The sequence below is a fragment of the Sceloporus undulatus genome, chromosome 1, assembly GCF_019175285.1.
Source record: "Sceloporus undulatus isolate JIND9_A2432 ecotype Alabama chromosome 1, SceUnd_v1.1, whole genome shotgun sequence".
Taxonomy (NCBI): domain Eukaryota; kingdom Metazoa; phylum Chordata; class Lepidosauria; order Squamata; family Phrynosomatidae; genus Sceloporus; species Sceloporus undulatus.
The window spans coordinates 309,584,147-309,596,266 of record NC_056522.1 but is presented as its reverse complement, the minus strand read 5'-3'; the positions used below and the strand labels follow the sequence as shown (position 1 = coordinate 309,596,266).

The 12,120-nt window shown below is 40.3% G+C and overlaps 1 protein-coding gene across 9 annotated transcripts in view; it reads right to left on the bottom strand.

The window, feature by feature from the left end:
* Positions 1–12,120, bottom strand: part of NR1H3 (nuclear receptor subfamily 1 group H member 3) — a 62,118-nt gene that overhangs the window by 23,172 nt on the left and 26,826 nt on the right. For 5 of the 9 annotated variants that reach the window (XM_042452255.1, XM_042452247.1, XM_042452317.1 and 2 more), the window contains 3 exons: positions 6,950–7,034; positions 3,527–3,766; positions 527–793 (listed from right to left, as the gene is read on the bottom strand). In XM_042452255.1, coding sequence (XP_042308189.1) covers positions 527–793; positions 3,527–3,641 — 382 coding nt within the window. In that variant the 5' untranslated portion in view covers positions 3,642–3,766; positions 6,950–7,034. Of the gene's footprint in view, positions 1–526; positions 794–3,526; positions 3,767–6,892; positions 7,035–8,315; positions 8,341–8,413; positions 8,690–8,731; positions 8,880–12,120 lie in introns of those variants that run through there. The other 4 variants (XM_042452265.1, XM_042452302.1, XM_042452284.1 and 1 more) reach the window with 4 other exon arrangements.

Sequence of the window (12,120 nt, the reverse complement as noted above, 5' to 3'; positions counted from 1 at the left end):
AAACCCATAGTGTAAATCTGGCTTCCTGCACATTTCTGCTTCCTGACCCTTTTTTTGTTGGTTTAATTTTTTCAAATATGAAAATAAGCTTACAGATGGCATGACTGTGAAAATATATCATACTGTTCATTCACAGCTGCCTAAAGGTTATAAATCCCTAAGGACGATGCAAACTCTATATAAAAGGGAGTTTATACTCTATGTATCTGCCCTCTTCATGTTTCCTAATGATTATCTGCTCATTTTCTCTCCTGTCACTGGCTGAATTCCTCTCCATGCTTGCTTTTTAACAGGCCTCAATATTCTGAATTAAGTGAAAATTCAAAAATTATAACTGAAATAAATATTTTCAAATTAAGAATATTATGTTATTCATACTGTCTGCTCTAATTCTGAGCATAGAGTTAGATTATCGTAATGCAGCAGAATATTTTAGGCAGTAAGGAGCTCCATTGTTCCTATAAATTATCTTTGCCCAGATCCTTCTTTCCCATGTTGCTCTTATATAGCCATTCCTGCCACTTACACTGTTCTCGCATGCCTGCCTCTTGGCATTTGCGCAAGCGGCACTCTTGACACTTTCGACGCATGTACATGTCCATTTCACACCTGCCACCATTCTTGCAAATATATTGCGCACCCTTGATGACGCTGCGTCGGAAAAAGCCCTTGCAGCCCTCACAGCTCAAGACGTTGTAGTGGAAGCCTGAGGCCTTGTCCCCACACACACTACACACCTCATTCCCAAGCATCTTGGGAGCTGGGCCCTTTTTCCGTTTTAGAGATGGTCTTTCTATAAAAGTACAGAAGGAAGGAAACACATGAAGGAGAGGACATGAAATTAGGTCTGCCCATACAAAGACAAAGACAAGTTCTGTCAGAGCTTGGAAAATTTACTTTTGGGGACTGCAGCTTCCAGAATCTCTCAGTCAATATGGCCACTGATAGTACTGGCCATGGGACAATGGAAGTTGTAGTCTTTAAGGCTTTCTAAGCTTTGTTTCTCATAAAGTAAAGTTGGCAGAAGTCCTTCCACACAAGCTGCAGAACATGCAGATACCACATCTTGGTCCAATCAAGGCAAGTAAAGGCCTAGGCTGAACTGCTGGCAGATTTTCCTCCTCCAGTTAAGTTCTTAACAAAGCCTTTGTCACATATTCCTTGTGCCATACACAGCAACTAAGAGTTCTTGGCACCAATGCAGAAGTTGTCAATATGCTTCTTAGGACTATACCATCTCCCATTCCATTAAAATCTGCCTGCACATATAAAGCTAGAATATTAGAGGTGCACAGACACATAAATCTAAATCTTCCCTGGTGAGCTCCAGGAAACTTGGCAACTGCTTAGCAAAGTCCACAATCTCCTGTACAGAAATCTGTACACAATCTCCTGTACACAACACAGACACATAAATCTAAAGAGGTACACATATAAAGCTAGAATATTAGAGGTGCACACAGACACATAAATCTAAATCTTCCCTAGTGAGCTCTAGGAAACCTGGCAACTGCTTACCATTTTTGCTGTTGTTGTTGTTAACTGCCCTCGAATCGATGTTGACCCATGGTTACCCTGTGGATGAGGCAGCTCCAAGAACCTCTGTCCTATACTGCTCTACTTAGTTCCTGTAAACGTATATCCGTGACTTCCTTAATAGGGTCCATCCATCTAGCATGTATCCTTCCTTTCTTTCGGCTTCCCTCCACTTTTCCTAGCATTATTGTTTTTTTCAATGAACCATGCCTTCTCATGATGTGGCCAAAGTTCAACAGCCTTAGTTTACTAAACTTAGGCCTGTTACAGACTGCCAAAATAAAGCTGCTTCGGGTCTCTTTGGAGATATGCTATTTAAATGATGCATGGGTCCTAAGAATCCGGAAGCTGCACAAAAGCTGCACTCCAGTGCTTAGGAATGGAGTGTGGCTTTGGTGCGACCTCCGGACTCTTAGGACCCATGCATCATTTAAATAGCATATCTCCAAAGAGACCCGAAGCAGCTTTATTTTGGCAGTCTGTAACAGGCCTTAGTTTCCAGGGAGATTTCTGGCTTGATTTGTTCTAGAGCCCATTTGTTTGGCTTTTTGGCTGTCCATGGGATCCTCCGCACTCTTCTCCAGCACCACATCTCAAATGAATTGATTTTCTTCCTATCTTCTTTCTTAACTGTCCAGCTCTCACATCCATACAAGGTAATAAGGAACACAATGGCTTTTATGATTCTAACTTTTGTGGTCCATTGTATAGCTTTGCATTTTAGAATCTTTTCTAGTTCTTTCATAGCCACACTCCCCATTCTTAATCTTCTTCTGATTTCCTGTCTGCAGTCCCCATTCCTTTCAATGTTTGATCTTAGATATGAGAATGCTTTTCCTATTTCTATTTCCTCATTGTTTAGGTTGAATTTGTGTAAGTTCTCCATGTTCATTATTTTTGTTTTCTTTATGTTCAGCAGGAAGCCTGCCTTTGCACTTTCTTTCTTGATCTTTCTTCGTAGTTGTTCCAAGTCTGTGAGGTTTTATGCCAGTATTATGATGACGTCTGTGTGTCTCACCCTACTATTTATATGTGATTCTTAAAGGACTTGGAGGTCAGCGTTCCTTGAAGACTTTCAGATACAGAAATGATAGCATATATAGGATATATGAGACACATAAGCAAAACAAATTCTTCTCCTAACATGATTCTGGAGGGCTTAAATACCCTAAAAGGCACCAGAACCTCTCTGATCTTGGCAGCTAAGATGGGTCAACCCTGGTTAACACTTGGATGGGAAACTGCCAATAAATACCAGATGCTATAGGGTATATTTCAGAGAAAGAAAGTGGCAAAACCACCTCTAACTATTCCTCAGCTATATTCATGGGGCTGCCATAAGTTAAGAGGTGACTTGAAGGCGCACACACACATACAAACACAACATGGTTCTAAGATGGTTGGTCTTTATCAGGCTAACCAGTGGAGGGCAGCATTGTTTAATTCACTCTGGCTGGAGTCTTACTATTTTTGATGAGAAATCGAAAAGATCATTGCTACCTATGTTGTAAGGTACACACATATTTTCCTTGTGTGCGTGTGTGTATGTTTGACTATTACTTTCAGTTAGTGTTTACAGGCCTTTGAAGCAATAAAAAATGCAAAGCAGAAAAAGGAATGTATACACAGATCATGAACAGCATTCCCACTTTAAGAAAACCAACATTTTTGCCTGTCCTCAACTTTCTCTCCAGCACACACAGTCCGCTAGCATTTTTCCAAAACTAGACACACACAAAACACAGTAGTAAACTCCATTCATTGCTAAACATCCCCACACCTTGTAATTTACTATTTGATAGAGTTGCATGAATGGGAATTTAATGCCTGGAAAGCACTTTTAAAAATTACCCCCATAAATATGATGTACAATTCAGAATGCCACTAGTTCACTCTGCTGTCCTGTTTCATATCATGTACTGTACTTATAAGTGCTTACTCTGCTCAAAAGCTGTGCTCACCGTGGTTGAAATAAAAGTCTTGGTCTTACCTATATGCTCAGGAGAAATTCCTGAGGTATGGAAAAGTGCAAAACCTTTCTCCTCCATGTCAAATACACTTGTCTTCTTCCCATGATTCTGTGCCACAAGTTGTGTAGGACCCATGCTGGCCTTCCTTAGACAGGGTCATATTCTTCTCATCTCTAAACCATGGTTATGATCATGGTCAACATATCCAATATTACAATAATCTTTGCAAAATTGAGTTGCTTCTGGAAGAAAGCTGAAAGCTAAGAAAGAAAACACAATTCTTGAAGTCATCTAGAAACCTGATTACTGTTTTGTTCCCTAAGAATAGCCATCCCTCCTCTTTTTCATGGAAAACTTTTTTTTTTGGTACATTTATTTCTTTTTTGTTAGGATAACATGTATCCTACCTTTCCACTAGTTGAAAGACAGCCAAGACAAACATTCATAAGCATGAACTTTAAAACTTTTTATAGTGCAATAAAAATATTAAAGCTAGCAAAGTAAAACAAGACACAATGAAACAGATAAAGCTTTGTACAATTCATTCATTAATTTTCTGTCTAAACTGGCAGTGCAATTGTCACCATTCCGCCCATTTCCAGCAATCTGCCTAATATAATGTTAGGTATGATCCCTATGTTCCTGGTCTTGTTAGTATTCTTACATCTATCTAGAAATGAAGGACTTTTGTATGACAGGGGCCTCATAGCCTCCAGCGGTCACAGTGGGAGCAGGGACAACCCAATTTAATCCCAGTTTCTCAGCCGCTTTTAAATGTCCCAGTTTCTCAGACCTTCTCCCATTTTGCCCTTTTTGTACTTGACTCACTCAATTGCTGCAAATTGAATTCAAAGTACAAAAGTAGTTTGTACTTTGAACTCAGTGGAACAGGAGAGAAGGGGGCAGATGCTTGACCTTCCTAAATTCAGTACATAGTTCCCAGGTTTTCTCTGCTTAAAATTGTAGTTTTGTGTATTCTTCCTCATTAATATTTGTTGATGTGACACACACCTTTGGTCACGGTCTGATGTGGCACAGCCACATCTCTGTTTCTGTTTTCTTCTGAAAAATGATGGAAGTTTGCATGTGCAAGTAGAGGAGAGTGCAGGCTTGCTGAGCACGGCACTAATTTGGGCAGTATGAAAACAGTTCCTAATGGGGCTAGGACTTCTTGGATAAGAACCCAAGTCAGAGAATGTGCTGAAGGATGGTGGGATCTTTATACTTTACTGCTGCTGATATTGTAACCAGGAAAAAGTTACAGTTTTGTTTCTGCCCACACACTGTCATTCATATCAGCACCTACAGTGGCAGAAGGTCGGGAATGGAAGGCTTTGTTTCCTCTCGCTTCTTTCCCAGTTTAGCTGAAATGGCTGAGGGTATTTCCCCCCAACAGAACATAGATGAAATAACCTTCTGCCCACTTTGTAGACATGAGAATTACTACTACAGGTGTCTATAACAGGGTATGAGGACAGAAAGGGGTGAATGCTAGATATTATTCCTTCAACCCTTTGGAAAACTTTTGAGCAGAAATTAAGGATTTTGAGGCTCTGTGAAAAGAATTCCAAACTGATGCCCTGGTAACATCAGATTTAGTGATCCAGATACAATTAATACTACCAAGTAAATTTTTATTTGTCCTTTTAAGTTTCAAGAAACCTGATTTCCAAGTAACAAGCGTACAGGTTGAGTTTTCTTTATCCGTAATTCCAAAATCTGCATTATTCCAAAAAACAAAACTTCTTTCATGGGTGGCTGAGGTAGTGACACTTTTACTTTCCAAAGGTTCAATGTATACAAACTTTCTTTCATTCACAAAGTTATTGTTTAAAATTATCTCCAGGCTATGTGTACATCCCTCTACACCCACAGATTATTTATCCACAGATGCAACTATCCACAGTTTGAAAATAGTTAATAAATATAAATTTCAAAAAGCAAACCTTGATTTTGTCATTTTATATAAGAGACACCATTTCACAGATTCTGGAACCAAATCCTAATGGATTACAAGGGCCCACTGGATAAGATATATATGAAACATTAATGCATTTTGTGTTTAGACTTGGGTCCCATTCTCCAAGATATCTCATTATGCAAATACAATTATTCAAAAGTCACCCCCCCCCAAAAAAAAAAATCCAAAACATTTCTTGTCCCAAGCATTTTAGATAAGAAAGATTCAACCTGTATTTGTATGGCACCAATTTGTCTTTGGATATAAACTTCCTACGCTTGGACTACTTTAGTATTCTATGCTATGTATTATATGCTTCTGGTAAATCTTAATTTATACAAGAAATTTAAGCACCTGCAAGTAATTAGATGACAGAAAGAAATGTCCTAGTTATTACTAGTTACTGTGTAATGGCCACTTGTGACAGCAACAGTGATTAAAAGTGTGCTTATTTCTTTTTATAAAGAAAGTGTTTGGATGTTGAAGTCTACAAGACTGAGAAATGGTCCTTTAAACAACTGGAGATTTTTGATACACCTGACCTAGATGGGGCCAAAGGGCTCATTCAGTAAACTCTAGAATCACAAACAGTTGTTGAAAAGTATTCCTTGTTCCCTTGCACACAACAAGAATCCAGAATTATAAAGGATTCTGCTTTGTCAGGGGCAGGGCAGAACACTAATGCTTGCTGCCTGTTTGCTCCAGCTACAAATAGGAACAGTTGAACAACCACAGACTTTTTGTTCATGGTTTACCACTTAAACCTGATAATCTGGCTTGTCGCTCCCCCCAAAAGCCAGAGAAATCAACCTAAAACTAGATTTTAGGAGAAGAGACAAATCAAATTGCTGGGTGGAAACTTCACGGTAAATAAATCATAGATGGGATGTGTGGTGATTTGCTCAGCCTGCTTGGCATTGGGCCTCAGTATGCCACATTATCCTGGACAAGCCAGAATTCTGGCACTCCATATAAATGTAGGCATTGTCTGAATTGGTCAAATAACTGCACTTCAGAAATGAGTACGTGGAAAGAGGTCTAGAAAGCTATGTAGGGAGAGATGAACACCAACACAAAGAAGAGCATCAAAAAAGGATGCAGGAGCTGTGGGCATATGAGGTCACAGTGGAAAGCATACAAGTCCCTACATTGTACAGCCTACAGCACATCTGCAGCCAATGCCTTATGAACTACTGATGAGTAATGAACAACATTTCTTTGCTTATTCTGCCCAAGGGAGTGAATTCAAGCTAGAAATAATAAGGCAATGTCCTTTTAATCCCCTTGAAAATTTATACAAACAAAGATATGTCATAGTTGCAAAAATGCATCCTAAATTTTTAGGTCCAAAAAGAAGACTATAAATCCACTAGTTTATTTTCCCTGTTTCAGACTAAGGATGGCTACAATTTAAGGAGTTTCTTACTTTTTAAGAAAGAAACTTTACTGAAGCCTTTTCCTAAATGCTGCATTTCCATTTTACCTTGGTGGATCCACAAACAACTCCAACCTGCTGATCCTTATTTAGCGCTGCCTGACCAAAAATTCCAAAACGAGGAGTGAGGAATCTGAAACAAAAGATATACATTATGTTGAACAGGTGTATACTTTATGAAATAATGGATAATTCTTAAAATCAAGGCTATATAACAATCCCATGCCTCATCCGTTTGCAAGCATAATGCTTTGCCAGAACAGGTATATTCTAGTTGCAGTGCTTATGAACCTAAGGGTAACCTAACAGTCAGGACTTGTGAGCAACATATATTTTTTTAAAAATTGATCCCCTCACTTCTTTCCAGGAATGGCACCAAATGCAGCTCACAGCAAACTTAAAACAGATATAGGAAGAAACAAGGTAGAGTTGAAAGCAGACAAAAGGTTATCATGTTGAAGTACAAATGTTTACTTATACATACTATAATAATAAAAGTGTCATATTTAAAAGCAATTGAAAATGTGTTGATTAAAAACACACACAGTATCAATCCATTAGCTCTTTCCTCAACAGCCAAAAACCTCCAAGAATATAAAGATGTTTTGCCAGCTAACAGAAAGACAGTAAGAGCTGTACGACAGTAATGGTAAATATTTGTTCTATTTACGCTCCTTCACACACGTTTTAAAAAGTCAATATACTGAATATACTGTACTGGGGAATGGACATAACATGCAAAAAATATAAATACATTGTAATCATTCTATAGGTAAGAAATCAATGTTACAGACCAGTTTCCGTGTATTAAGGTAAAACAAGACAATTTTGGTAAAATCTGTTACTGGGAATGCATTTCTTAGGCCAATACATGTTCATAAAATAATGTGCAACCTTTTGAGTTCTCCAAAACTCTTTGTCAGCCAAAATGGTAAATAAGAGAGAAAAGGAGGATGGTGGCATTAAAACCACGAAGATCAACTGTACACTAGTCTTGACAGATATTCCCCCCTCCAAAAAGGAAAATACATAATTGTAAGGATCAAATGTTCAGCATGTTTACAAGGTTTAGTAAAACCTGGATAAAGAAGTAAAAAGATTCATGCCTAACTCAAAGATTATAACATTTTTCTGTACTTGAAATTTGCAGCCCTCAGAGCAAGATAAAGAAGCAACTGCCCTGAGTTTGCAGAACGGAGTTGGTTACAAATAACAGAGTGATTTGGAGGTCTCTCATTCATAGGGTCGCTATAAGTCAAAGCCAACTTGACATAATACGGCCACTTACCTCTGCAAGTCTGAACAAATAACTACTTATTATTTTATTCTAATCTACCATCACCTTTGTCAACAGCACAAAGAGGGTTGTAGTTTTCAAAAGCATACCGCCCACCATTTACACTATGTTTTTCACCTGGTCAATGTCCATCTTCAGTACCAAGCCAAGTCTCTGCTTTGGGAATGGATATCGGCTGAAACCAACTGTTCATCCTGCAGTAAATTTGGTCCTACCTTGCAGATTCAGCTTGTCACAAGAGAATACAAAGCACAGATGCTCCCTCTTCCATCTTGTTATTCCAGTGATTCCTTTGCTTATCCTACCTGACCCTTATCTCTGCAGTAGGACTCAACCCAATTCCTGCTTGCTTCAGTACCCAAAGGGTTATCTCCTTAAATGTACTGGAAAAAAGGGCTCTTTGCTGAAGATATAACTGGAAACCACTGGAAATATTTAAAAGTCCAGGCACAAAGAGCACAAGATTGGCTACAGAGGTCTGGCAAAGCTGATCTGAAATTTCCTTACTTTAATCTAGTTAAAATTATACATACTGTAGTTAAACATCCCTGGAAACTGGTGATGGGATGCCCTGCTTTGCCAGTTGTTGTTCTTACAGTACCAGCCCCAGAAGCCAAAAAGACAGCCTATTAGGGAAGCATTCTTCTCAAAAGCACAACAAGAGTGAACAGCACAACCCATGGGGAAGTAAATGTAGGTGAAAGGCTGAGAGAAGCATAATATTTCTTGGTTTGCAGTCACACTGGTGTCTCGGATCAGGCGCCAAGTACTTCCAAGACATGTTGGCACCATGCCCAATCCCCACCCCTGCCTAGAAGCAGCTGAACAACTCAGAGAGCAAAGGTCCAATGTTCAGTTCTTTTTGCCATCTCAGATGTACCGTAAGTCATCATTACCAGGACAAGCCAAATGATCCAAAGTGCTTCACTTTGGGTTCATCATTCATACCCCAAGCAGCTTAATGGTTCTTCCCCCCCTGCCCCAAAATAAAGTCTCTGATCCCTTCATTTACAAGAGCTTTGGTTTTGTTGTCATCTCCTCACAGCCAGTTCTGTAAGGACTAAAACCATTCCCTCCATTATATGTGCATTTGTCTGTATGTATCTACATAAATGAAAAGTAATATGTAAGGGATCTATGGTCTTGAGCAGAGAGCTAGCTGGGATAGGTGAAGGAGGAACTGTTTACATCCAAGATTAAGGAGAGAAAAGTTGGCTTGAAAGTCTCAGGGTACATCTACACTGTAGAAATAATTCAGATTCACACTACTTTAACTGTCATGGTTCCATCCTACAGAATCCTGGGATTTGTAGTTTTGTGAGGCACCAGCACTCTTCGTCAGAGAAAGCCAAAGACCTTGTGAAACTACAAATTTCAAGATTCCATTGGATGCTGCTACAGTACTTAAAGTGGTGTCAAACTGCATTATTTCTACAGTGTAGAGGTACCCCTAGAATCCACAAACACTGCAGCCAGTGGCCAGAAACCTCCCAAGGGGTTGTGAGAGTTATAGTCTAACAATAGCTTTTCCACATTATAGTTTAAACTTGTCCCTTGAGGCTGACTGCCTTGTCAAAACCTTTCGGTCCTCAGTTGCTTTCTCCAGCTTAGATAAAAATATACATATCTCTCTTTTCTTCATAAAGAGAAACGATGACAGGGAAATGGGATAAGCAGTATTACACTGAGCAAAACTGACAGAGGAAATGACAAAAAGTGGAATAATAAGCAGTCTCTATCTTTCTTTTTGCTCACCATCACAGTCTCCTACTGCTTTCCACTTTTTAAAAAGCTATAATGTGCCTTCAAGTCCACTCTGACTTATGGCAACCCTGTCACAGGGTTTCGTGGGCAAGATTTATTCAGAAGAAGTTTGTCATTGCCTTCCTCTGAGGCTGAAAGAGTGCAACTCGCCCAAGGTCTGACAGGGGATTTCCACAGCTGACTAAGGCCCTTATCACACATGAACCTGGAACTCCAACCCAGAGCCTTTCCGAAGTGAGGGGGAAGCAGAGTCACTTTGAATCCAAGGCAATTCACATGATTAATTATCACACGTGAAGGACGAAATTGTGCTCATTACTGAGGCAAAGCTGAACGAATGCAAAATAAATTACCACACCAGACGGATTCAACAATTCAAATTGGCACCCTTGCACATACTCAGTGGGGCTCTGGACACTGTCATACTTCCCTGCTTCCTCCGTTTGCCCCCTCCTTAGCACCAGGACACAGGAGGCCAGTGAGAGCAGGATCGGGGTGATGGAGGAGGAGGAGGATGAAGCACCAGGACACAGGGGTTCACTGGGGGCGAGATCGGGGTGTAGGAGGATGAAGGAGCAGTATGAAAGGGGCCAGGGAGAGCTGGGTCGGGGTGCAGGAGAAAGAGGTGGATGAAGGAGTAGGACTAAAGGGGCCAGGGAGAGCTAGATCGGGGTGCAGGAGGAGGAGAAGGACGAAGGAGCAGGACGAAAGGAGCCAGAGAGAACTGGATCGGGGTGAATGAGGAGGAGGAGGATGCAGGAGCAGGATGAAAGGGGCCAAGGGGGGGGGTGAGATCAGGGTGATCTTCCACACCAGAGCAATTCAGATTGAAATTGAAGTGAGCTTGGAAACTATTTTTGTGAATTCGCTTGTTACCGAATTCACCTACATCAGGAGTCACTTTGGATTGACTTTGGATCTGGCTCAGAACTGCTCCCCATAGAAAACGATCACATGTGATAATACATCACGTTTTAACGTGAATTCGCATGGTTGGACCATTAGTGACTCCGGATTGGAGCGAGTGACTCCGGATTGGAGCTGCAAAACCCGTCGTCTGATAAGGGCGTAAGAGTTTGAACCCTTATCTCCTGCAGTCCTACTCCAACACTCAAACCAATATGACACACTGGCTCTATTTTTAATTTTTTCCTTAGCATTTTTAATTTTTAAAATGTCAGTGGGAAGTTATTATGTATGTGTAATTTGGATTTCATTCTACCTTTTCCAAGTAGGGTCTCTGCACAGACTAAAGTCATTCATTCATTCATTCATTCATTCATATTCCACCTTTTCCCCAACAATGGGACTCAAGGCAGCTGACAACACATTAAAAACAATACAGATTAATGCGATATTTTAAAAAACCTTCCTGATCCTTCATCACATACATCTATTCCTTTTGGTTTTTAAAAATGCCTAAGCTGATGGAAGCAATTTTAACAGAACTCTACTGAATTCTGAGTGTTTATCACCTACATAATTGATTGTTTGATACAATCGGTTCAGAATGCAATGTACCATACTAGAATATGAAAACCATACATGACACGATCCCAACCAAAACAGCGGTTTTAAATAGTGCTTTGGTTACCCCAGAATTTCTATCAAAGCAGTAAGAGGTGCACCCACAAGAAGAATTTAAAAATGAAGGACAGCTTCCCTAAAACAAACAGACAATAAGCCCACCAGCACTATTCCTCCACTGTAGTAAACATTCAGGTGAAACAATAAAGAGCCACTCAATAAGAATAGTCCCCATGGGAAGTCTGCACAATAGTCAGAATCGTGTTAGTGGCATGTGTGTGCTACATGTGGCTTATCTATATGCATGTGTCTTTTTTGGATGGAGATGCTATTCTGTGCAATGTTATCATGCCCTGTAATGGGCCATCGCTGCTACTGCCTAGCAGTGGGGAAGAGAAAGGAGATAAGATGCAGCTCTGAGGGGAGATGATAAGTGGCAGTGGTGTCACAAGGGTTGGTGTCACCTGGTGCAGGAGAGGACGGGCAAACTGTCCAGCCAGACTGTTCCCCCACCAGAGTCCTGCATGATTACTGCCACACCAGACTCTGAAAGCTCTGCCACACCCTCCTCCTGAAGCCTTCAGTCCCACTGGACTTCAGTCCCAAACACCACGCCAGATTCAGAAGGTAG